At 33.7% G+C, this 23654-nt stretch overlaps 1 protein-coding gene across 2 annotated transcripts in view; it reads left to right on the top strand.

Annotated features, from left to right (window-relative positions):
* The window catches only part of LOC143063632 (glutamate decarboxylase 1-like), a 108572-nt gene that overhangs the window by 78444 nt on the left and 6474 nt on the right, over window positions 1-23654 (top strand). For both annotated transcript variants that reach the window (XM_076235879.1, XM_076235878.1), the window contains exon 12: window positions 5445-5549. In XM_076235879.1, the coding sequence (XP_076091994.1) occupies window positions 5445-5549 (105 nt within the window). The remainder of the gene's footprint in view (window positions 1-5444; window positions 5550-23654) is intronic.

Genomic DNA, 23654 nt, shown 5'->3' on the forward strand with positions numbered 1-23654 from the left:
GTTGAAAAACGCAAAAACATAATTGACTTTAAGGAGGTATAATAGTTGTGGTTCTTGCGATCTAAAAACCATGATATGGAGAACGCTCTGATTGGCTTATTCATATATTTTTTGTAATCGTTGTTCTCATATCCAGAAATCAACGCCACTTTGCTTATTTGAATATTATACAAAAGAATCGGATACGGGTCACTGAAATTATGTTAAAATGATAGGGAATTTTGAAAAAATGTCTGTTTTAAATTTAATTTAAGTGATAGACAGGTTGCCGGGGCAGAAAATAAATATACACAACAATATACACCATTTAAACGAAACATAATGACTGTTGTTGTAAAAATCAAGGTTCCTGAGCTATTTTAAAAATCGAAGCGAGAGGCTTTTAACATTGCAGTGTAAAACACAGGCTAAAATGGCTGAAACGTCAAATTTGCAAACTTCGTGTTGAAAATTGGCATACAAGGTCATTAGAAAAACAGGTTGCCGGGGTGAAATTTGAAACTTGAATGTCCAAAGAATACGCAAGTCCAAACCTTGTATGTGTAGTCGTTGAACTCTAGGTTCCCACGTAAAGTTTAAATGTCCCTGTTTCAAGAAGAATAAACTCACGTAAACTCGAAAAATTCACTAAATTCGCGTTCATTGTTTTGATTTTGATCGCCTGACAACTTTACGGAAATATCAGAGTGATTGTAAATAAGGACTCTGTGACGGACAACTTATAATATCCGTGTTTTAAAGATTTTAATGATATCAAGTCTATCAAGCCAGTTCAGTTCAAACTATTATCACGTGGTACAATTCTCATTTACATATTATGAATATCAATTAGCAAAAGCACTACTCATTTCTGGCTATGTTATGTATGTTTAAAACCGGAAGTCTTATATATGACTAAAAGTCGGTCTGATAACGGAAACAATATCCGGACACCTATTATGTCGTTTTTCTCCCAAAATAACTCAATCTGAATAATCATAAGAATGGATGACAAATGCCACTATGCATGTTACCTAAAGAACACAGATCTATGCATGATGATTAATTTATTGTGGAAGGAAGAGAAGCGACACACTTTACAGGTTGATAAACGCGAAAACATAATTGACTCTAAGGAGGTATAATAGTTGTGGTTCTTGCGATCTAAAAACCATGATATGGAGAACGCTCTGATTGGCTTATTTATATATCTTTTTTGTAATCTATCATAGTTACGATTGGTTGTTCTTGTGTATGTTTAAAACCGGAAGTCGTATATATGACTAAAAGTCAGTCTGATAACGGAAACAATATCTGGACACCATTTTTGTCGATTTTCCTCCAAAATAACTCAATCTGAATAATCATAAGAATGTGCATGTTACCTAAAGAACACAGATGCGTGATGATTAATTTATTGTGGAAGGAAGAGAAGCGACACACAACATGAGGTATTCTCGTTTAATAGTATAGATGCTTCTAGATATGCCTTTACTACACCCTGATCCATAAATTGCCATCTGTTTCATTGCATATTGTAGAAGAACAACTGTGTGAGGTTTGCTTACTCTTTGTAGTGTTGGTATTTCATATGAAATCCATTATAGTAAATACTTTTGCGAGTACAGTCAATCACAATTTAAAACAAACAAAAATAAGATGTGGTATGATTGCCAATGAGACAACTCTCCACAAGAGACCAAATGACACAGAACTTAACTTAACAACTATAGGTCATCGTACGGCCTTCAACAATGAACAAAGCCCATACCGAATAGTCACTATAAGCATGTCACAATCAACCGAGTTCTGATAGAGCCCATTCTTTAAATTTTCCAGGTATATTTTTTTTTAAGTGCCTTTCACGTGTATGCTTATATCAAAACGAAGATGTCTATTACATGATAGTATGAAGTGTTCTAGATCTTCATTTTCCATATACAATCTTCAATTCACCTTAAATAAAATGGAAAATATATACATTTAATAAATACATTTATTTATGGGGGGAAAATAATAAAAATAAAAACTACAATGATGTAAAGTGTGTGACCTATTGGAATTTTTAAAACAAGAATAAAAAGTGATTTAAAACACTGTAAGTTGTCTAGCGGCTTTTAGGTTTAACTAGCTTTAAAACCAGGGTTTTCCGTTTTGAATTTTCCTCGGAGTTCAGAATTTTTGTGATTTTACTTCTTTTGTGGACAGTTGTCTCATTGGCATTCATACCACATCTTCTTTTTTATATTACACATCATATAATGATGTTTGCACTTCATATAATGAAGCTTGCACATAATATAAGGATATTTGCACATGATATGGTCCGAGTAATCAGTTATTTCGTAGTGCATTTCTTTTAGACAACTAATGAAAATTAAAAAAAATCCACCTGCGCTTTCTCATAAATATTTAAAATAATAGAAAACTTCATCGGCTCTAACTCAAAATATGGCCAATTTCATCTTAAGGGGTCTTGAAATATTTTGACAGCCTCCAAAGTGCTAATTTTAAACCTTTTTCAGCTGGACCAAATCACTACTTTACTTTAAAATCCATGACAGTGTAATTTCTTGCTATTTGGGCCATAAAACATGAAGAAATATATTTGGAAGAGGTATTAATAAATGGCAAGTAACATACGGTCCACACTAGGGACTATATTTGGACCATATAAGAATATTTGCACATCATATAAAGGTGTTTCCACATCATATAATGACAAATGCACATCATATAAAGGTTAATGCACAGCATATAATGAAAATGGGCATAGCAAGACAGTTTTGGCGTTCCATAAATATAGCGTATATTGAAGTGCATTAATGTAACAATAACGGAATATAACCGTAGATACAAATACAATGTATAATTGTAACATCCGTAATTAGTCGGTTCCTTACCCAATCCTGCAATCCGGCATCTAATCAACAATGTACAAAATGTAACAATGTAACTGTAGCCAGTGCCTTATAAATTTCATGAGTCTTCGAATAGTTCTTTTTTAAATTAAGATTTGACTATTGTAGTATCACACGGAGAACACTTTACCAAAATCGATTACACAAAATACGATTTTCGTTCCGTATCGTTAGTGCCCCCTTTAGACGGTGATGTTCCATGATCCCTTATATTCGTAACTCATTTGATATGCCCATGTCTGTAGTGACGTTTTGAAAAGATACAAACGAGACAATCAAAAAGCATACGAAGGAAAAAAACAGACATTACCATAACAAAACAAATTAAAACGATGGAAAGACAGACAACAGTCTAATAAACACTACGCAGAAAACTAAAGACTGAGTAAAACGAATGTCCGCATATATCACTGGTCACTTAATTTTCTGTATTATCTTTTGTGGAAAATGGTTTTATTTCAAATTGTTAACTTATAGCGTAGGAGACTTAACATGTTCTGATGTTTTATTTTCGGCTATGTCTTATGTATAGATCAAATCATAATTGACTTGGGAAAATCCCAAAACCGTACGTACAACGTCCGTTTTGAACTGCTTATCCTTCAAGAGCATATGTTTCGCTATTTCATTTTACTAACCGGGTTCGTGTTGCTCACGGTTATGTTGTGATCCGTTGTTTTTCTTTTCGTCTCTTTTATTTGCCATGTCTTTTTTTGTGTGTCTTTTTTCTTCTATTATAAGTTTGTTTTTATAACAAACTTTGTATTTCCATTCTCCAAATATTGACCCATGAATTTTATATGTTGTAGTGATACGATTAACTTAAAAAACATATAAAAACAATCCAGAATATACCAATCACAAACGTTGTTGCAAATTTGACTTTGTGACGTCAAACAATTTCCCAAAATGCAATTATTGCATATAAATTAAAAAAAAATATATACACCTGAATAAGAAAATATTGCATTAAATTGGCAAACTATACCAATTGAATAAAACAAAAATGCATTTGAATGACAAATCATATATATTGCATGAAAAATATTGCATTTGAATGACAACTTATACCATTTAATTAAATAAAAATTATTGCATATAAATTTTAAAAAATATATATATACACCTGAATAAAAAAATATTGCATTAAATTGGCAAACTATACCAATTTAATAAAATAAAAATGCATTTGAATGACAAATTATATTTTATTGCATGAAAAAATATTGCATTTGGATGACAACTTATACCATTTAAATAAAAATTATTGCATGTAAATGAAAAATATAACTTTTTTTGCAACCAATGTCATGCCATAGTGAACATATATTTGTATGTGAATATTACAACGGTTGACACACGATAGTTTCGGCCAGAATATAACTATTAAAATTCTGAATTTCCGATCCTAAGGTATTTTTAACATCTGGAATTCTTCTCTAAACTATTGCGGAATCCAAAACGTGATATTATATTAACTAAGCTTCCAAACTATTGTAATAACTATGATGTCTTATTTTTCACTCTACTCGGTCCTGTCTTTTTTTATTAGTTTATCCTGACTTTTTTTAAGCATAAATTGTCATCCTGACATTTTTTTTGCCAAGTTGCTCATCCAGCCTTTGTTTTATTCAAGACTCCTGGCCTGCTTTTTATTCAAATTTCATCCTAGCCCCAATATCACCCCTTTCCCCCTCAAATAAAAATCAAATTGAAGCTCCCTGAACGCAGATAAAAGTGTTATATGTAATCGAACAACTCAAAAGATCTTCTCAGAATACAAATTAATCATATTTCTGTATGTATAATTTGTTGTCTTTATTATTATTAAAAACTTTATACACAGTTACCTGTGAAACACTAAAAAAAAGTTTACATAAAGCACCTTTGATTATTATGATGATTCTGGAATTATAATACAAGACAAAAGGAAAGTTTTGAGCATCTATGATTGGTCCAGACTGAATTTTTCGGCGTAGTATTTGCTAAAATTAACGTTTTGGCTAATCTCTTTCACCTTCATGTTTGTATATTTTAACTGTACGATAGTAGAGGGGCATTATGTTTTCTTGTCTGTGCATCCGTTCGTTCGTTCGTTCGTTCGTTCTTCCGTCCGTCCGTCCGTCCGTTCGTCCGTCTGTCCCGCTTCGGGTTAAAGTTTTTGGTCAAGGTAGTTTTTGATGAAATTGAAGTCCAATCAACTTGAAACTTAGTACACATGTGCCCCATGGTATGATCTTTCTAATTTTAATGCCAAATTAGAGTTTTGACCCCAATTTCACGGTTCACTGAACATAGAAAATGATAGTGCAAATTTCAGGTTAAAGTTTTTAGTCAAGGTAGTTTTTGATGAAATTGAAGTCCAATCAACTTGAAACTTAGTATACATGTCCCCTATGATATGATCTTTCTAATTTAAATCCTAAATTAGAGTTTTACCCCCCCCCCCCCCCCCAATTTAACGGTCCACTAAACATAGAAAAGGATAGTGCGAGTGGGGCATCTGTGTACTATGGACACATTCTTGTTTGCATTCTATTTTAGGGTGATGCTGGTTTTAAAGATCAAATTGATTTGTTTTTCACATTGTCAAAATATCTTGTCGGTGAAATAAAGAAGAGACCACGTTTCCAGCTTGTTTTGGAAGAGGTAAGACAATAATCGCGATTGTGTACACATTATTTAATAAGTAACATGGAAAATGGTATATAAGTCACACGGAAAAGTAAATCATTTTAAGATACTGTAAATTTAATATTTTTCCTGAATACCTTTATCGCGTTTATCGTTTTCTATCCGAATTTACAGTGATTAATCATTCTACTCGCAGCTTTCTGATTTTGCTAATGTATCTATATGTTGTGTACAAGATTTTGTACATGTTATAACATATACAGAAATATTGTACATATTCTAATTTTTACAATGCAAAAATACAAATTATAACAAGTACCTCGTACATATTATAACATGTACAAACTATTGCTAAAAATTGGTTTTGTACAAAATTTGAAAATAAAGATAAAATTCTGATATTGTTATTAGACACAATAAATTTTCATATTTTTTATTTTATTTTACATTTATGTAAGTGGGGTTTGTCAATTTTGAACCAGGGGCCTGGGGCCGTGTCAATGAAAGTACCCTAAGATATGTCTTTATGACTTTATTTAGGATGGTCTTAGGACGTGTCTGAGACATGCCTTATGGTGTACAATCAAGCTATCGTAGGACAGTCCTAACTACCGTTGTCCTAAGACCATCCCAAACATTTGTTTAATCGATAAAAATATGTAGAGAACATTATAAAATTGACATGTATTTTTATTGTATTTCAGTAAATTTGTAAAGGGAGAGAGGTTGCATCTTTTATGAAAAAAATTAACACATTTTTTTTTCAAGTTATACTAATAGACTGGTTATTGTAGACTATGTAAAAAGTATAAATCCATTTCAACAGGCGATATTCGTGCTGCGATTTATCTATTTAAACCAAAGTTTTGTCCTATGGTCCACCCAATTTCATTACATGAACAGTATAAGCCTAAGTTAAAAAAGAAATCAAACTTTTCTGCAAATTCGAATTAAAATGTTTTCCACATTTTAATTATTATTGCACAATTTGGTAAGATGCAAACAATGTTGCTAATGATGATAGAATTATCGATCTTCCAAAAAGGCAGCACGAATTATCTTAAACGAGCGTAATAATATGACATCGGCAGACATACTTTTTGGAGAGCTACCATTGATGCCCATTTCATATGATTTTGTATAAAGAACAGCAGTTTAAGTTTTTGATGAACTTCACCAAATGAATCCGGAATAGCTCAAATCATTTATAAATATGCACCATGTAAGTTTTAGAACACCTAGACAGAATACAATTGAGAAAGGAAATGGGGAATGTGTCAACCCGACCATAGAGCAGACAACAGCCGAAGGTCACCAATGGGTCTTCAATGTAGCGAGAAACTCCCGCACCCGTAGGCGTCTTTCAGCTGGCCCCTTAAAAATATGTAAGACGTCGCGTCCGGTGTTGGTGTTAGTTTTGGTAACATTAATTTGACGTTATTTTTCATGCATTGTATAAATAACGTCGTACTGTACTTTGTCGTTAGAAGATAAATTTTGCTATGAAATGATTCATAATAAATACTGTAAATCTGTCCTAGGACTTAGGAAAACTGCATGTAATATTTCAGCCAAAACAGAACTGGGCAGATTTTCTATGGCTTCATTTATTAAACCACAAGTTATGCTATATTTCTGTAGATTTCATACCCATGATATTAATCCTCTGTTAAAAGAAGCCTATGAATTAAATAAGTCCCTGCATAATGATGGTTTTCATAGTTGGTATACATTTGCTCTAAATATTTTTAAAGAGACTGGATTAAATGCTGAAGATTTTGAAACTTATGATAAACCATACAATAAAATTAAATATTCCTTAAAGATGAAGTTTAAACAGATATCACATGAATTTTATACAAAAAAAGTCTTGAATAAACTTTCTTCTATAACAGACAGTTCGAAATTATTTCTATATAGTCAAATAAAAACTGAGATAAAAATTGAAAATTATTTATTAAAAGAATCAAATTTTAAAACCAGACAATTAATTTCTAAACTAAGGGTTAGTGACCATAACCTAGAAGTTGAAATGGGAAGATATAAAAATGTACCCAGAGATCAAAGGTTATGTAAACTTTGTAATAAAATTGATGATGAATACCATTTTTTTCTATATTGCAAACTAAACTCAACTTTAAGAGATTGCTTATTTTTAAAGATTAATAATATAAATCCTGATTTTACAAATTATCAACCACTTTTAAAGCTAAAACAACTTTTAAATCCTAAATCTGAGCTTTTGACAGAAATTGGTGACTTTATAAAGCAATCTTTAGAATTGCGAAAATGAGGTCCATGTCCATCAAAGGTTACATTAATTACCATTTATAACTATGTTTTTTTTTATGTTTATATTTGTAATTCTTCACTGTCTGTATTAAATGTTGTATTTGTGTTTGCTTGACCCATATGGGTGTATTTTTGCAAATAAAATTATTATTATTGTAAATTTAAGACGTCGCACGATACTGGTGTCACCTAACGTTGTACACACTCAAAGACGTAAGCCAAAATAAAAACGTTGGAATGCATGTTGTTCAGATGGCTTTTTACAAAAAATTTTAAAGGATTGATTTTTTTTTCCTAAGAAAGGATTAATTGTTTTTTCTTAGATAAAAGATGTTAAGCTTTAGTTTTACTAACAAATTAAAAATAAAAAAGTAACTTGAATTGAAACCATTTGTTTTATATACATTTTAATTATAAAGGCAATCGATTACTTTTTCTATGAATAAACTATGCACTGCAAATTCACTCATCTTTGCACTCCAGAATGTCAAGGCGAAAGGCCTACGGCTTATCTAGCATGTTAGTTCTGCACAAATATATGCAAGGGAATTAGCGGGAACAATTATTATTGCTGTTTTTTTTCTATTAATTTGTATTATAGCGGATCCGACTATTATAGTCCGGAAAACACTTCAGTTCCGCGAGAAAATCTCTCCCAACCCCTTCTTTATGAATCGGTAGAGCTTCCACATAAAACATTAATTTTAAAGTTTTCTTATTAATTATGCGGGGTTCACACATTGCCGATTATTACTCCCGTTTGAGATCAGACAGCGATACGACACGAAAAGTGAAAAAGTCGGATTAGTATCCTCAATTATCTGGAATGTCCTATTATTGTCTGAACGCAGTCGTTTTAGTTCGTAATAGATTCCTACTGGTCGGGAAGGGTCCGAATAGTTCGGCAAAGCACCCCGACAGTTAGGTGCGTCACGTAACATTCGGGGAAACTCAGCCGATTTTGTCTAGTCGTATTACAATCGTGCCTATGTCGTGACAGATTCTGCTGTATCGGATCGAATTCCTAACAATGTTCTGTGTATTCGGGACGGTGTCCTGTGGAACGGGAATGATCTGGAGAAATTTGTTCGAACGGATAACTTCCGTCAGCGTCGGTTCACTGTCTTGTCACTATCTGATCTCTGTCGGATTACATTCGGTAGAATCGGGACGCAGTCGTGACAGACTCGGTCGAATTTTACCTGGCGAAAGATACAAATCGGATTAGAAGCGGATTTAGAACGGGATTATCGGGATAAATTCGATTGGAAACGGTTGAATATCGACGCTTCCTGAACAATATCTGATTGTTGTCGTGATTAAATTTTTAAAGTTTGAATTTACATCCACGATTCATAGGATCTTGATCAGACTTTTGATAAATTTTAATCGGAAATGGTCCTGTCAAGGACGGCAGTAAAAATCGTGAATGTGTGACCCCAGCTTAAGCAACAAAATAAAATAGCCGTATTCCAAATCGTCTGTGAAAACCGCAATAATGACAATTAGACGGAACGTTAGAAGTATATTTTATTAAATAACGTCAAAATCGTATGTGGGGACATTGTATCGGACATTTTAGTTTTATCTGATATCTCGTATATTATATTTAATTTATGGGAATTTAATATCAAAATAGAGCTAATTTTTTGTACTTTTATCCATTATAATTTGTTTTATGTAGCGAATGGCACTGTATTAAATAAACATCATGAAAAAACAGAAAACGTAACCATACGTTTAATTTAGTTTGAAGGGGACAAAATGTCGGACATTGCTATTCAACTCGAATAATAAGAATTTATTTTAAAAAATCCTGATTATTGCATGAGGCGAAAGTGTGATCTTTGTACAAAATACTAGTATAAGAATTATTTACTTTCGACATGGGGATTACTCTGAAATTCCCTTTTTTGAGACAATTTAACAAAAATTACGGCAACCTTTCGTGCATGGGACAAATAATTTGTATCATCTTGATCCCTTTTTTTTATATATTTCCGTCTTTTCGAGAGAAAAAAATCGACATTAGGGAGCTACCATTTGATTTTTATGGGGGGGGGGCTAGGATGAAAAATTTTGTCCTGCATTTTTTTTAGCTGTAATCTCTGTCCTGCCTTTTTATTTTTCACTCTGTTCGGTCCTGCCTTTTTTTTTTAGTTTATCCTGACTTTTTTTACCTAAATTGTCGTCCTGACTTTTTTTTTTTGCAAGTGTCTCATCCTGCCTTTTTTTTTACTCAAAACTCCTGTCCTGCCTATTTTTTTCAAATTTCCTCGTAGCCCCCCCATAAAAATCAAATGGTAGCTCCCTTACGTCATCGCCCAATTATGAATTGCTTGTTCTAGACAAACTTTTATATCGTTTGGTAATAAAATTTATATGTTTTTACGGTATTCAGACTTTCACAAAACTAAAAGTGTAACGCGGGACAAGGAAATCATATTGCAAAATAAAGGTTTTATTGAGTTTTAATTAATGAAAATGGTCTGTTACATATACAAATTGCAATAATTTGAAAGAAGAGTTTAAAAGCTTTAAAATGATATACAACACTTTATAATATCAATTTTTATGTTTAAAAATTAATAAGATGAATGTGTCTTATCCGTGATTTTACCAAAGTAGCACCAGTAGCGTGCGACGTTTTTTCATTTCGTGCAGCTCACGGCATAATTTATATGAGCGGATTGCTTGACTTGTTACGTATGGAACCAAAAAGCAAAAGTAGCACATATTTCGTAGGGAGCAGTTAAATAAAAACAGATAATTAATTTATTAATATAGTATCCCCTTGGAGCAAAGATAGTTTCTCTTTCTTTTGATTGTAACTGTCTTTTTTGCTGCTTTCTTTTAGCCACTTTTGATAGTTTATGGATAAAAATGTAAGTTGAAGCGTTTGTTGCAATACCTGTGTTGATTGAGTATCAATTGTTGAAAGCAAATTTAAAATTTACAACAACAAAAATAATTTAATCTTATTTTCCAACTGCATATACGAAAGGAAATCTAATCTCAACAATGAACAAGTTAACCGATACAGTTATTAATCTTAATTAGTTTCGATGAAAATATGTTGAGAAATTGTATAAAAAAGATTCATAAAAAAAAGTTATGATTTTGCATGAGATATTTGCCACGCAGTGCACTCACTACATGTCAAATCATAGAGAACGTAACTTCAAAACGAGTAAAAAGTATGGTGTGACATTATGACTTGACAAAAGTAACCGCTGACTGTGTCGTGTATACTTTCGACATATAGTAGAAAATGGGTTCAAATAAATCCCTGGAATGTATTTTTTATAGTTATATTGTATTTTTTGTGCTACTATAATTTCAAAAATTTCCCCTCTAAAACTGTAGTATATGACTATATCCATATTTGTAACAAAATGTAAAAAAAAACCGCGGCGTTTTGTGACATTTTGACTAGACACAAACAAAAAGATCGCGTTTATTTTCTTTTTATTATTTTCCCTTGAAACTTCTACAAATTTTATTTTCATTCACTTAAAAAAACATCTTTACACGCTTAAACAAAATTTCAGATCGTAGAAAAGACCGCAAATGCCTATTGTTTTTCATAAGGCACTTAATTAAGAAATACGCCGAAACGTCAAAAGACAGCAAGTGTGACATTTAAACGGACTTGATAAAATTATCAATTTAGGACATAAATTATACAATATTTCCTAAAAGAAGACATAGAATATTTTATATTTATTGTACAATTTTGACAGAGGAAGAGTGGATATGTAAATTGTGATTTGGGTCTGCAGCATTCGTTCGAATTTTGAGGAGCTCTTTATAAAATGAGAGATTTGAGTTTTGTGACAGAAATTAAAAATTCCAATAATTATAAATTCTGCCACGATACTTTGAAATATTGTAACAACACTTTTTATTTTTTAACCTTCTTATATACGGAATAAAATGATGTCCTATTTTCGGAATAATCTATTTAAATTATCACTCTTAACTTCTCCCGTATCCATATCTTTTTACTATTTTCGACTTGGCCACAAAACAAAGTCACACCTGTCCAGTTAACGGTTACGTCATAAATAAAACAGACGCCATCACCGTGTATCATCGTACAGCGGATATAGGTACTAACCAAGCGGGCGTGAGCGATTTTGATCTTACACGGTAACGAAAAATCTTTGTTTTGTTCACATAATATCAATGTGCACTTCAATCTAAACATAATTGCTGTTTTAAGAAATGATTTGGTCGTAGGTTGATGATTAGAGATGTCTCATTATTTTCCCAAAACAAGAGGGATTACTAAAAGCATGTGCAAATACTTGTAAAAGAAGTTGACCCTCGTCTCATCCGATATAATTCTATACTCATTGCAACTCTTTTTCTGATAGAAGGTCAATGTGTGTGTGTGTGTAATAAGTATAGCTGTTTCAATAATTGGCATTGAAATCTTTCATACATATGTTATTTTTCGATATTTTATCCCTAAAGAAGCGTTGTGTACGGTGTTTAGCTGACCACATAAACCTACGGTGCATAGTTAAGTTGTTGTACACCGTACACAAAAACTTTATTTTCATACTCGTTTATTACCCAAAAGGTTTCAAGGAATGAGTAATCACAGGTAGGTTTATGATTGGTAACTATTAATGTTGCCCTGTATTAGGTTTCTTTCGGATAAAACATATAATTGTCTCAACAACTGTATCGAAATTGAAAGTTGGTGTTGACATTCACAACTATTTGCGCATGTACAAGTTAATTGTTCTTATTAGAATATCAAAGTTGTTTTATGAATAGGAAAAAAATCAATGCAAAAATTATTTGGGGGCAGGAATTTCAAATGTTGAGAAATGTACATTGAATATTGATAAAGCAAAACAAAGATTTTCGTTACCATGTAAGGTCAAAATCGATCATGCCCGCTTGGTTAGTACCTATATCCGGTGTACTGATGATACACGGTTGCCATGAGCTGCTTTTTTAGGGATATAACTTTTTTTATATAAATTTAAACACTGACAAGACTAGCTCCAAAGCAACGGGGGTCATTGTTTGCGGTGTTACTTGTCCACACGCGCAAAATCAGTTATTAGGGATCATTCGAGTTACAAAATGAAAATAGTGTATTTATTTAAAGGCATATTCCATGTATACTCTTAATAACGCACATGTTGATGTATACATGTATATAGTGATCAATTCCGAAACTTCGAACAAATGCAATAGAAGCGAACTGGAAATAAAACGTCGCATTATCACCAACACCGTACGCGACGTATATACTAGTACAGTGATAATGGACGTCATACTAAACTCCGAATTATACACAAGAAACTAAAATTAAAAATCTTACAAGACTAACAAAGGCTAGACGCTCCTGACTTGGAACAGGCGCAAAATTGCGGCTCGGTTAAACATGTTTATGAGATCTCAACCCTCCCCCTATACCTCTAGCCAATGTAGAAAAGTAAACGCATAACAATACGGACATTCAAATTCAAAGAGAAGTCCGAGTCCGATGTCAGAAGATGTAACAAAAGAAAATAAATACAAGAGGCTGTCACAACGACAGCAAACCGGATTTATTTACATTTATTTGTGTCCTGGCAATATCACAAGAACCATTACTGATGAATGGTGAAAGTGAAAATCATCAATATCAAATTTGACCTCCATTTTGTCATCAGTATCAACATTTTGAAATAATAATATTTGAAAAGCTTAGATTGAATGGTTCATGAGTAAATGCAACAACGTGAATGGAAACGCTATTTTACAATCTTTCAAGAACCATAACTCCTGAACAGTAAAAGTCAAAATCGTCATTATTGAACTTGACCTCCATTTTGTCATCAGTAACAGCATATTTAAATTTCGGAAGCTTTGGTAGAACAGTTCATGCATAAATGCACGGACACGACTGGAAACTCCATTTTTCAATCTATCAAGAACCATAACTCCTGAACGGTAAAAGTCAAAATCGTCATTATTGAACTTGACCTCCATTCTGTCATCAGTAACAACATATTAAAATTTGGGAAGCTTTAGTAGAACAGTTCATGAGAAAATGCACGGACACGACTGAAAACTCCATTTTTCAATCTTTCAAGAACCATAACTCCTGAACGGTAAAAGTCAAAATCGCCATTATTTAACTTGACCTCCATATAGTTGTCAGTAATAACATATTAAAATTTTAAAAGCTTTGGTTGACCGGTTCATGAGTTAATGCACGGACAACATTTGATTGCCGCCTTTCAAGAACCATAACTCCTGAACGGTAAAAGTCAAAATCGCCATTATTGAACTTGACCTTCGTATAGTTGTCAGTAATAACATATTAAAATTTTAAAAGCTTTGGTTGAACGGTTCATGAGTTAATGCACGGACAACATTTGATTGCCGCCCGCCCACCCGCCCGCCCGCCCGCCCGCCCGCCGTACATCCCCAAATCAATAACCGACATTTTTGTCACAAAAATCCGGTTAAAAATGACAATAATACATAAATAACAATAGACTACTTGCAGTTTTAAAACTGACATGTCAGCTCCAGACCTCAATTAATTTGATTGAAAGATTATGTCTTCATCATATGAATATCCGTGAGGCACAATCCCTCCCGTTAGGAGTTTAGTATCATACTTTCATAAAATATATGAGAAGAACATAACCCGTGTCATGCCTTGTTATATGCTTATTATTTTTTTAAATCAAATTGAATACTAGAAACGATACTTGTTGATATCTGGAAGTATTTGATGGATCAAATTTGTCTACAAACTTAAAAAAACGAAACAAAATTGAATATTTAACATGTATTGAAGATTTTTATTTTTTTTAATTAGTTTAATTGTACTTTCAGTATAATAGTGTAATATTGTATTGGTATTTTCATTAGTTGATTTTATTTCGATTAAGGACATCGTGACTATCCTAAGACACCTATTCAAATATCCTAAAATTAGGACCAAATTTAGGACAAATCATATTTTAGGAAACTTTTGTTAACTGACTTAGGACTAAGGCGTGTCCTAAGACCACCATAAGACACGTCCTAGTCATAAGACAGCTTCGTCGACAAGACCCCTGTTTTTTTAAAGTATCTTATGACTACGAAATGTCTTAAGATGGTCTTAAACAGAATAGTTTTCATAATTAATTAGTAGCTTTTGAAACACATATCCATGGATTTATGAGTTTTGATCAGCGGTATACTACTGTTGCCTTTATTTATGGGTCATTATAAAAAAAAGTGCAAATTTCGACGAGGTAACATTTTGAAAAATGATGTCATTGTTCAATACATTTAAATGTGTTCCGCTATTCTATAGTATGGTAGCAACGATATTCAGAAATATGCAATTAGAAAAATGAAGAGTTCCTTCAATTTTAACAATTTTAGGTCATGCTGACAGAATCGTGTCAATGGTGTTACCAATTTAAAGCATACATTTAGCTACTAAATATTATTGTTTAACATCAAACAACTGTTCCAATTTGTTGTTTAAGTTAAAATTACGACTTATTGACATTATTCATATAGCTGTGCATTCTATTCAAAAATAATTTCAGAATACATTGTTGTAAAAAAGTTGGCTGTCCTAATCATGGCCGTTGTAAATACTAAAATATGCACCTAAATGAATATATGTGAATTGTGAAATTAAATGATAATAATATACCTAATTATTCGTACACGACCTAAAAACACTTATATTTATGAATGAAAATTAAAAAAATGTCGCATTTTTATATAGTAACACCACTGACCCTTCAGTAACTCCAACCGGACACAAAAGTATCACCATTGACATCACATTTCAAATGTTACCTTTGTTAAGTTCTGAACACAGAGCCAAGAACACCGAGTAAAAGAAAAAGATAAAAAAAATAATTCTTAGGCTAAAATATCTCAAATTATATAACATACCATCAATAACTAAAAATGTCATAATGTTACTAAATAGTGTCATTAATGTTACCAGCATACATCAGTTTGTGAAAACTTTGTATATATGTAGTCAACACATATTATTCAGTATTCTCTCTTGAATTATAATTATGATTTTCCACTCAGAAGGCAATAGTACTAAAATACTTTCATGTAGTTGAGACTTAAAGATACAAGTGGATAGCCAGGATAGATTTTACAACGAAAAACAATGTAGAGGGAAAATTCCTCTATAAACAATACCCTATTTTCAAAGGAGACGATCGAAATTTAAAACTTCAAAATGACACTCAACTAATGAAATGATCTTAGTATTTATCTTTTAAAAGAAAAGAAGAAGATCTTATTTATTATAAAAAATAAAATCATCTAAGCTTACTCGTTTAAACGCCTTAGCTAACTCGTTAAAACTCTTCCGTACTAAGCTAACTCGTTTAAACGACATAGCTAACTTGTTTAAACGACTTAGCTTCCTCGTTTAAACAACTTAGCTAACTTTTTATGACGAGTTAGATTAGCTTAGTCAATGGGTCATTATCAAAAAAACATGCAAAACTATGTTATTTGCTCTTTTTCAGACACAGACATGAAAATATATAAAAAAACAACACTTGTATATGTTAGATATGAACATTTTGTGATACACTATATACAGTTTACAGAGTGAAATGTTATAAAAACATCCTTCATGTTTTCTTAAACCCTTGGATATAGCAACAATTAGCTGTTATTTTGTTTTATTATAAATCCTTTCAGACATGAAATAGGACTGTTATTCATATCATTTGTTATTAGTATTTATCACTTTTTATTGCATTTTGAAACATACAAACATTTTTTAACGATTTGGGAGGTGTATGTTGGTTTTATAATAAAAAAAAATCACCAAAAGGAAGTCTCATTTTTGAAGTCAATGGTGTAAGCAAAAAACAGATTGGTAGGGTAAGAGTTATCTTTCAAGATTTCAGCATTTACAATAGTTTCTCCCTTGGCAATATTACCTGTAAACATGTTATGCAAAAGAAAACAAACATTTATGTTGAAAATTTAGTGAAAAAATCTTCAAATTAAGTAGAAGCTATATCGTAATTGGAAATAGTGTCCATGGTGTACCCTTTATAAAAATCATTTTCCGAAAGATTTCCCGAAAACGCCAGACATACGCCAACATACGTTACTTGAACGCCCGATAAACGCTTAGGTACGCTTCTCGTACGTCCAATACACGCGTAAAGCTCGTTGTGCACACGATACAGATATGATTGACATTTTGAATGCATCCAAAATTACTAGCGTATTGGAAGCGTACATAAATTTTTAACATGCCCGGCGTACGTCGGAGCTATACGCTAATGTGTGACGCCGGTATTAGCAAAATTTTGTACATTTTTTGTTATAACATGTACGAGTTAGTTGGTTTACTTTTGTAGACGAAATGTGCGTCTTGCGTGCATATGAAATTCAATCCAGGGATCTATGATGAGTTTATTTACAACCACTGGGTCGATGCCAAGGCTGGTGGAGATTTATTTCCCCGAGGGTATCACCAGCCCAGTAGTCAGCACTTCTGTGTTGACTTGAGTTATCATTGATATGTTTCATAATTATAAATTTACTGGTAACAACATTTTGAATTTTTGAAATACTAAGGCTTTTCTACCTCAGGAATAGATTACCTTAGCTGTATTTGGCAAAACTTTTAGGAATTTTGGTCCTCAATACTCTTCAACTTCGTACTTTATTTGGCCTTTTTAACATTTTTTATTCGAGCGTCACTGATGAGTCTTTTGTAGACGAAACGCGCATCTGGCGTAAATATGAAATTTCAATCCTTGTATCTATCATAACGATGAGTTTATTTACAGTAAGCCGAACAGACGATGAGTATAACGGGTCACGAAACCGTCAGTCAGTCAGTTACTTTTCACATTTCGGGGGGATTTTTAAGGTAAAGAAATATATTGATACCTTATACTTCTACTAGTTGTGCGTGTTTGGAAACTTTAACAAACACAATGAGACAAATGTACTAGGTGTCCAAGTATGAAATCTCATTTTTGAATTTGGTTTTGCTTTTTTACCTTGAAACTGAGATCTAAAATTTATTCAGATCGTGGTTTGGTCGCGGTATGAGCGGCATTGAAATGTAAATTTTTGTTGTTTTCACGATGTTCAGTTAAGTATTTTTGTGATTTTACTTTCAGACGATCGCACCTGTGGAGGTTAAAAGTATGATATTTTCGCTAATATAAACAAACACGTCTGTTCAGCCATAACTTTTAATAACAACTCAAAGAGCCCACGGCGACGTCACTGAAGTCGCCAACGTCGCCAATGGTAATGTAAAAACTTAGGAACGTCGTAATCCCGCGGTAATCTCGACATACTGGGGGCCGCAAAAAGTGCAAATTATCTTAAATTTCACATTAACTGTCCATATTTGTAAATAAATCAAATTAAAAAAGTCTCTATCTCCATGAATGAACTAACTTGAATTAACTAAGTTCTTGTTCACATAAATGAAAAATTGAATTAACTTCGAAAGTCCTTTTCAAAATTGTTAACTAATCTTCTTCATCATGTTCGTCTATGATTGGTAATTCGTACGCTTCCGTATCTTTTTCCGGACCTTGGCACTTGCTAATCGTCTAGATTGAGTACTTCTGTGTGTTGTGTTTAGAGAGGTTTTTATATCGTGTTCCTCTGGTTTGTGCGAAACAAGAATGCTTAATATGTTGGTACATATCAATGCGTGTTCGCTTTTGTCCCTTATTGAACCGGAAAGTAAGAAACCTAACTTTGACTTTACGGCGGTTGGACCATTTCCTCTTACGACTTCATTCTCGACTAAGTCCCAGTAGTAGTCTGCTCTGATTAATAACGATATTTCGAAGGACTCTTCCTGTGTTACTGAATGTGCTAACTTAAGTCCCCGTAAATAATTCAGTCCTCTGTTGATGTGGCGAATATTGTTCTGCAAAGGTACGGCAATCATTGGTACAATTAGAACGTGTATCGGTATTTTCTGTCCTGCATTTGATTCTACGAACACTGTTGATTTATCTAAATGTCGTACGTTTTTGTTTCTATCTCCAAATGACGATAATTGTAGAATTTCAATTCCCTCTGTATGTAAATTAAGTTTTCTTGCTAAATCTTCGGTCACAAATGATCGCTGTGATCCCTCGTCAAAAAGTATATGGGTATCTATACATAAGTTGTCTGACCATACTGGTGCGACGGCAGTTTTCAAAAGTACATGCGTGCGTACGTCATTTGACGAGGAGTGTAGAATTGTAGTGTCCTCTTCTTTCTGATTTGTATCATTTACAATATTTACAGATGTCTGATTCAAATTTGGTGAGTTCTGTAAATGTCCATTGCTAATAGGAAAATTCGTATTATGTGGGCTGTCATTTGCATTTTGCTGGATATGTCTGCTGGTGTCATTATCATGGGCAATGTTGCTGTTAAATGGGTTATCGGTACACATACTTGTGTGATGTCTTTTATTGCAAATGTGGCAAAACTGATTTGAATAACATTCGTGTATACGGTGTGTACCTAGACAGTTGAAACACAATTGTTCGCGTTTTACAATATCAATGCGTGTTTCTAGATCAGATACATTCGTGCAATGCGCTGGTGCGTGTAAATCGTGACAGAATACACAAGGTTTATATTGCAAATTCTGGTGTGTATGTCTCGTATCTAGAGTTTGGTTTGGTGGTTTTATCCATTTTGTCCCGGTAAAGAAAGACGATGCACTTGGTAAATTGTTAGAAGTTTCAGTGTCTTGTCCCGCGTCAATTATGTTTATTTCATTGCAAATACTTTTCCGGAGGTCTCGTAATAACCAGTTTTCTGTTCCATGTTCACGGGCAAGGTTTTTTTTAATTTCTCCCGGTAATTTATTCAAAATAATTGGTACAAGTAGTGTTCCGTACGAGTCTTGTGATTGGCCTAAAGATTCTAGCCCTCTTACATAAGTTTCCATTTGATCATAGAATTGTGTCAAACTGACAAGATGGTTTCGTGGTGATGGAATTTCTAATAATGCTTGAATGTATGCTTGCGTGATTTTGTGTGTTTGTCCGAATCTCTCCTTCAATAAAATAATGGCGTCTGCGTAGTTTGCATTAGTAAGTGCAAAAACAGCTATGGTGCGTAATGCTTCATTCTGTAACTGCGCTTTGAGGTAATTAAATTTCTGGACATCGGTCAATGAAGGGTTTATATGTATGGCGCATTCATACGAATCCCAGAAAGTTTGCCACTCTAATATATTCCCTGTGAATATCGGAAGTGAGAGTTTGGGTAAGTAGTGATTCTGACTGCTTGAGGATGTATACGAATTTATATTAGTACTCACTGTGTTACTAGCTTGAGAGAACGGATTTTGTGACGACTGCGTGCATGAGTTTTCGGTGAGGTTTGCTGAGACGAACGGATGAGAGTCAACATTTAATATTTGCGATGAAGTATCACTCTGACGTGTCTTTGATGTGGTATGAGTATCTTGAATAAAATTTCTTATGTGTCTTATTTTTGTTTCTAACGTAATACAATACTCATCTGAGTCTAGAATTTCACTTTCAATATCTTCTGCTTCCGCTAGGTTGAGTATCTGCTCATTCAAATTGTTCAGTATCTTTTGCTTCTGAAGAAGGTTTTCAAATGTTGCGTTCAATTCTTCTGGATCGAAATCTGTATCTTGCTTCGCTGCATCTATCTTCCGAATAAGTTTTGTAACAGCACTTCTGTTCCCTGATCTTATCGACTTGAGCTTGCTTAAATCCATTGGTCACGGTACCATAAATGTGGAGGTTAAAAGTATGATATTTTCGCTAATATAAACAAACACGTCTGTTCAGCCATAACTTTTAATAACAACTCAAAGAGCCCACGGCGACGTCACTGAAGTCGCCAACGTCGCCAATGGTAATGTACAAACTTAGGAACGTCGTAATCCCGCGGTAATATTGACAGCCCCATGCTCTAAAAAAAATTCAGATCGTGGTGAGGTCGCGGTATCAGCGGCATGAAAATGTAAATTTTCGTTGGTTTCACGATGATAATACGTCCTCATTACGCTTCTACAACGTTCTCACCACGCTTTTACTACGAGTATCATGATCTTACCACGCTCATCACGTTCTCACTACGACTATACCACGAGTTATCCGATTCCAACACGATCTTACCACGCTTCTACTGCGATTATATCGTGTTCCATATCAATACTGTTCCATTCCTTCTATTTCTGAAGGTAGAAGTAGAGGCAGATGGAGCTCTGATAGTAGCGAATCCTGATCCAACTGAGAAGTCGGACCGACCAATACAACCTAAATTACCACCTATTGCTGGTCCCTCAAGCTCAAATGACGATATTTTAGTAAACGATAGCAACACAATCGTCAAAATTTGCATTTTTATCACAGATCGTAGTGCGATCGGGGCCTAGTGGGACTGAGGTATTACGTCCTCATTACGCTTCTACAACGATCCCGCTACATTTTTACCACGTTCTCACCACGCTTATTATGCGACCTCACTACCATTATCACGATCTTACTACGTACATCACGTTTCACTACGACCATATCCGATTGCAACACGATCTGACCACGCTTCTACTGCGATTATAGCACGCTCTTGTGCCACGATCATACTACGATCATACCACGTTCAAACCGCGATTTTACCGTAGCTTTCAGCAATAACGTCAACATCGTGTTCGATATAAATACTGATCTATTCCATCTATTTCTCAGAATTCATGGAAACAACATATTCATGCCACCAAAATCTACCAGAAGTCGTGGGTGTGGTGGTAGGGGTAGAGGTAGAGAAAGAGGGGACTCTGATACGAATTCTGATCCAGTAGAAATGTTGGACCGACCAATCCAACCTGAATCATATGTGTATATTGCTATTTTTCTTCTTAACCACAAGTCAGAATGCTCTAAGTATACCCAGATAAATCCTTTTATATTCCGATATAAATCCCTTAACCTTTTTCACTTAAATATAAACCATATTTTACCAAAATTTGCTGAAATACAATACTTAATTTCGGAATCCAAATCAAACACGCACATTTTATGTTTGAGTTAAACATTTTTGTAAAATAGTGTCAAAAATAAAGAGATTAATATTCTAGGGTACAATTTACACAGAAAAGTCAGAATTGATAAATATGGGGGTGGGCTTTTAATTTATACTTCAAAACAAATAAATACGCTTCGAAGGAATGATTTGGAAATGCAAGAAATTGAGTCAATGTGGATAGAACTTAATAATGATAATCAAAAGCATATTTTACTAGTTTATGTATATAGACCACCTAACAGCCATGCTGACTGGGTTACTAAGTTTGAAACCATGTTGGTAAAAGTTGACACTGAAGATAATGAAACTATTATTATGGGAGATTTTAATATGGATGTAATGTCAAGCAAAAAAAACATCCTAAGTGGACACACATCAAAAATATTTTCTACATGAGTCAGATTGTTACAGACCGTGCTATACTGTGAGATCGCACCATGATCGTCAAAATTTGCATTTTTATCACATATCGTAGTGCGATCGTGTCCTAATGGGACTGAGGTATTACGTCCTCATTACGCTTCTACAACGAAAGATTTAGAGATTTTTTATCAAGTGTCCCAAACAAGTCCTTAGGTGCTACTTCTCTAAATATCTTAAGACATTTTATTTCCAGGAGACCATGTTTGTGAACCTCTACTGGATCAGTAACAAGTCCATCAGGAATACATCCTAGTTCTGGCCAAAAATTGTTAACCCAAAATCCAGTTTTTTCAACTTCAATGTATGGGGTTTTAAGTTTCATATAGAAGGTGTAGTCTGACCTTGCCTGGTCTTCATTCTCTACTCCATACATCATATCTGGTGAGCTATACTGATTTATTCCCCATATTGACTTACGAATAAAGGCTTAAAATCTTTTCATGTTTACCTCATCATCACCAGGATAATTCAACAGATTTCCCAGATTGTTGACCTGTTTGGCTGTGGGCGCAGTTATCCTAAACCATCGACTGTTCATGCCATTCATTAGATTCAGCTTGTGATTCTGTATTAGTTATCATATATAAACAAGCCGATTGATAATGGACGTTTTCCCTTTTTATGTTGTTGAAAAGATCTACTTGGGAACTTAAAATTCCCTCTCTTTCTTTGGAAATTTCATAGTCTTGGTATGATGTTTTCAGTAAACTTTCCCACATTGAACTCTTTCCTCTACTTATGCCAGAATATTTCAGATTTGTTACAAAACAGTTGAGATTCTCATCATTTGCACTCCTCATTGACTCTGGCCTGGGATCAAAATCTGAAAGTTTTATTTCTTTTGATTGATATGAAGTATATGCTGCTTCACTGACGGGGTCCTGTGACTACGTTTTCCACTCACAGGGTTTACTGGTCACATACTTGTGCATCATTCACATATTCCTTGCAGTGTTTATCGACCAAAAGAAGAACTGCAGCAACATGATTGCAACGGCCTAATGCAGAACTTGCACATGTACAGCTTGCAGCCAATACAGCACTTTTCAAGTACGACCTGACGACGTTCATACTACGTTTTGAGTTCTACCCATGCTCATTGCCATTGTCACATCATTTATATAACTTCTCTCCGGGTTTGTTTGTCTGTATGTAATTTGGACCTCATTTCCCTAATTTCCAACAACTCAACCATTGTTAACTTATCTGTATCATTCCCACTATTGTTCAATAAATTATCTTCATTTGATCTTGATGGATCAGCAATACGTGTGATTCCGGTTGGATTGGTTGATCCGACATCTTCACTGGATCAGGATTCCTATGTAAGACCGCTGTGATTCCAACTAT

Source organism: Mytilus galloprovincialis, chromosome 2 (genome assembly GCF_965363235.1).
Source record: "Mytilus galloprovincialis chromosome 2, xbMytGall1.hap1.1, whole genome shotgun sequence".
In the NCBI taxonomy this organism is placed as follows: Eukaryota; Metazoa; Mollusca; class Bivalvia; order Mytilida; family Mytilidae; genus Mytilus; species Mytilus galloprovincialis.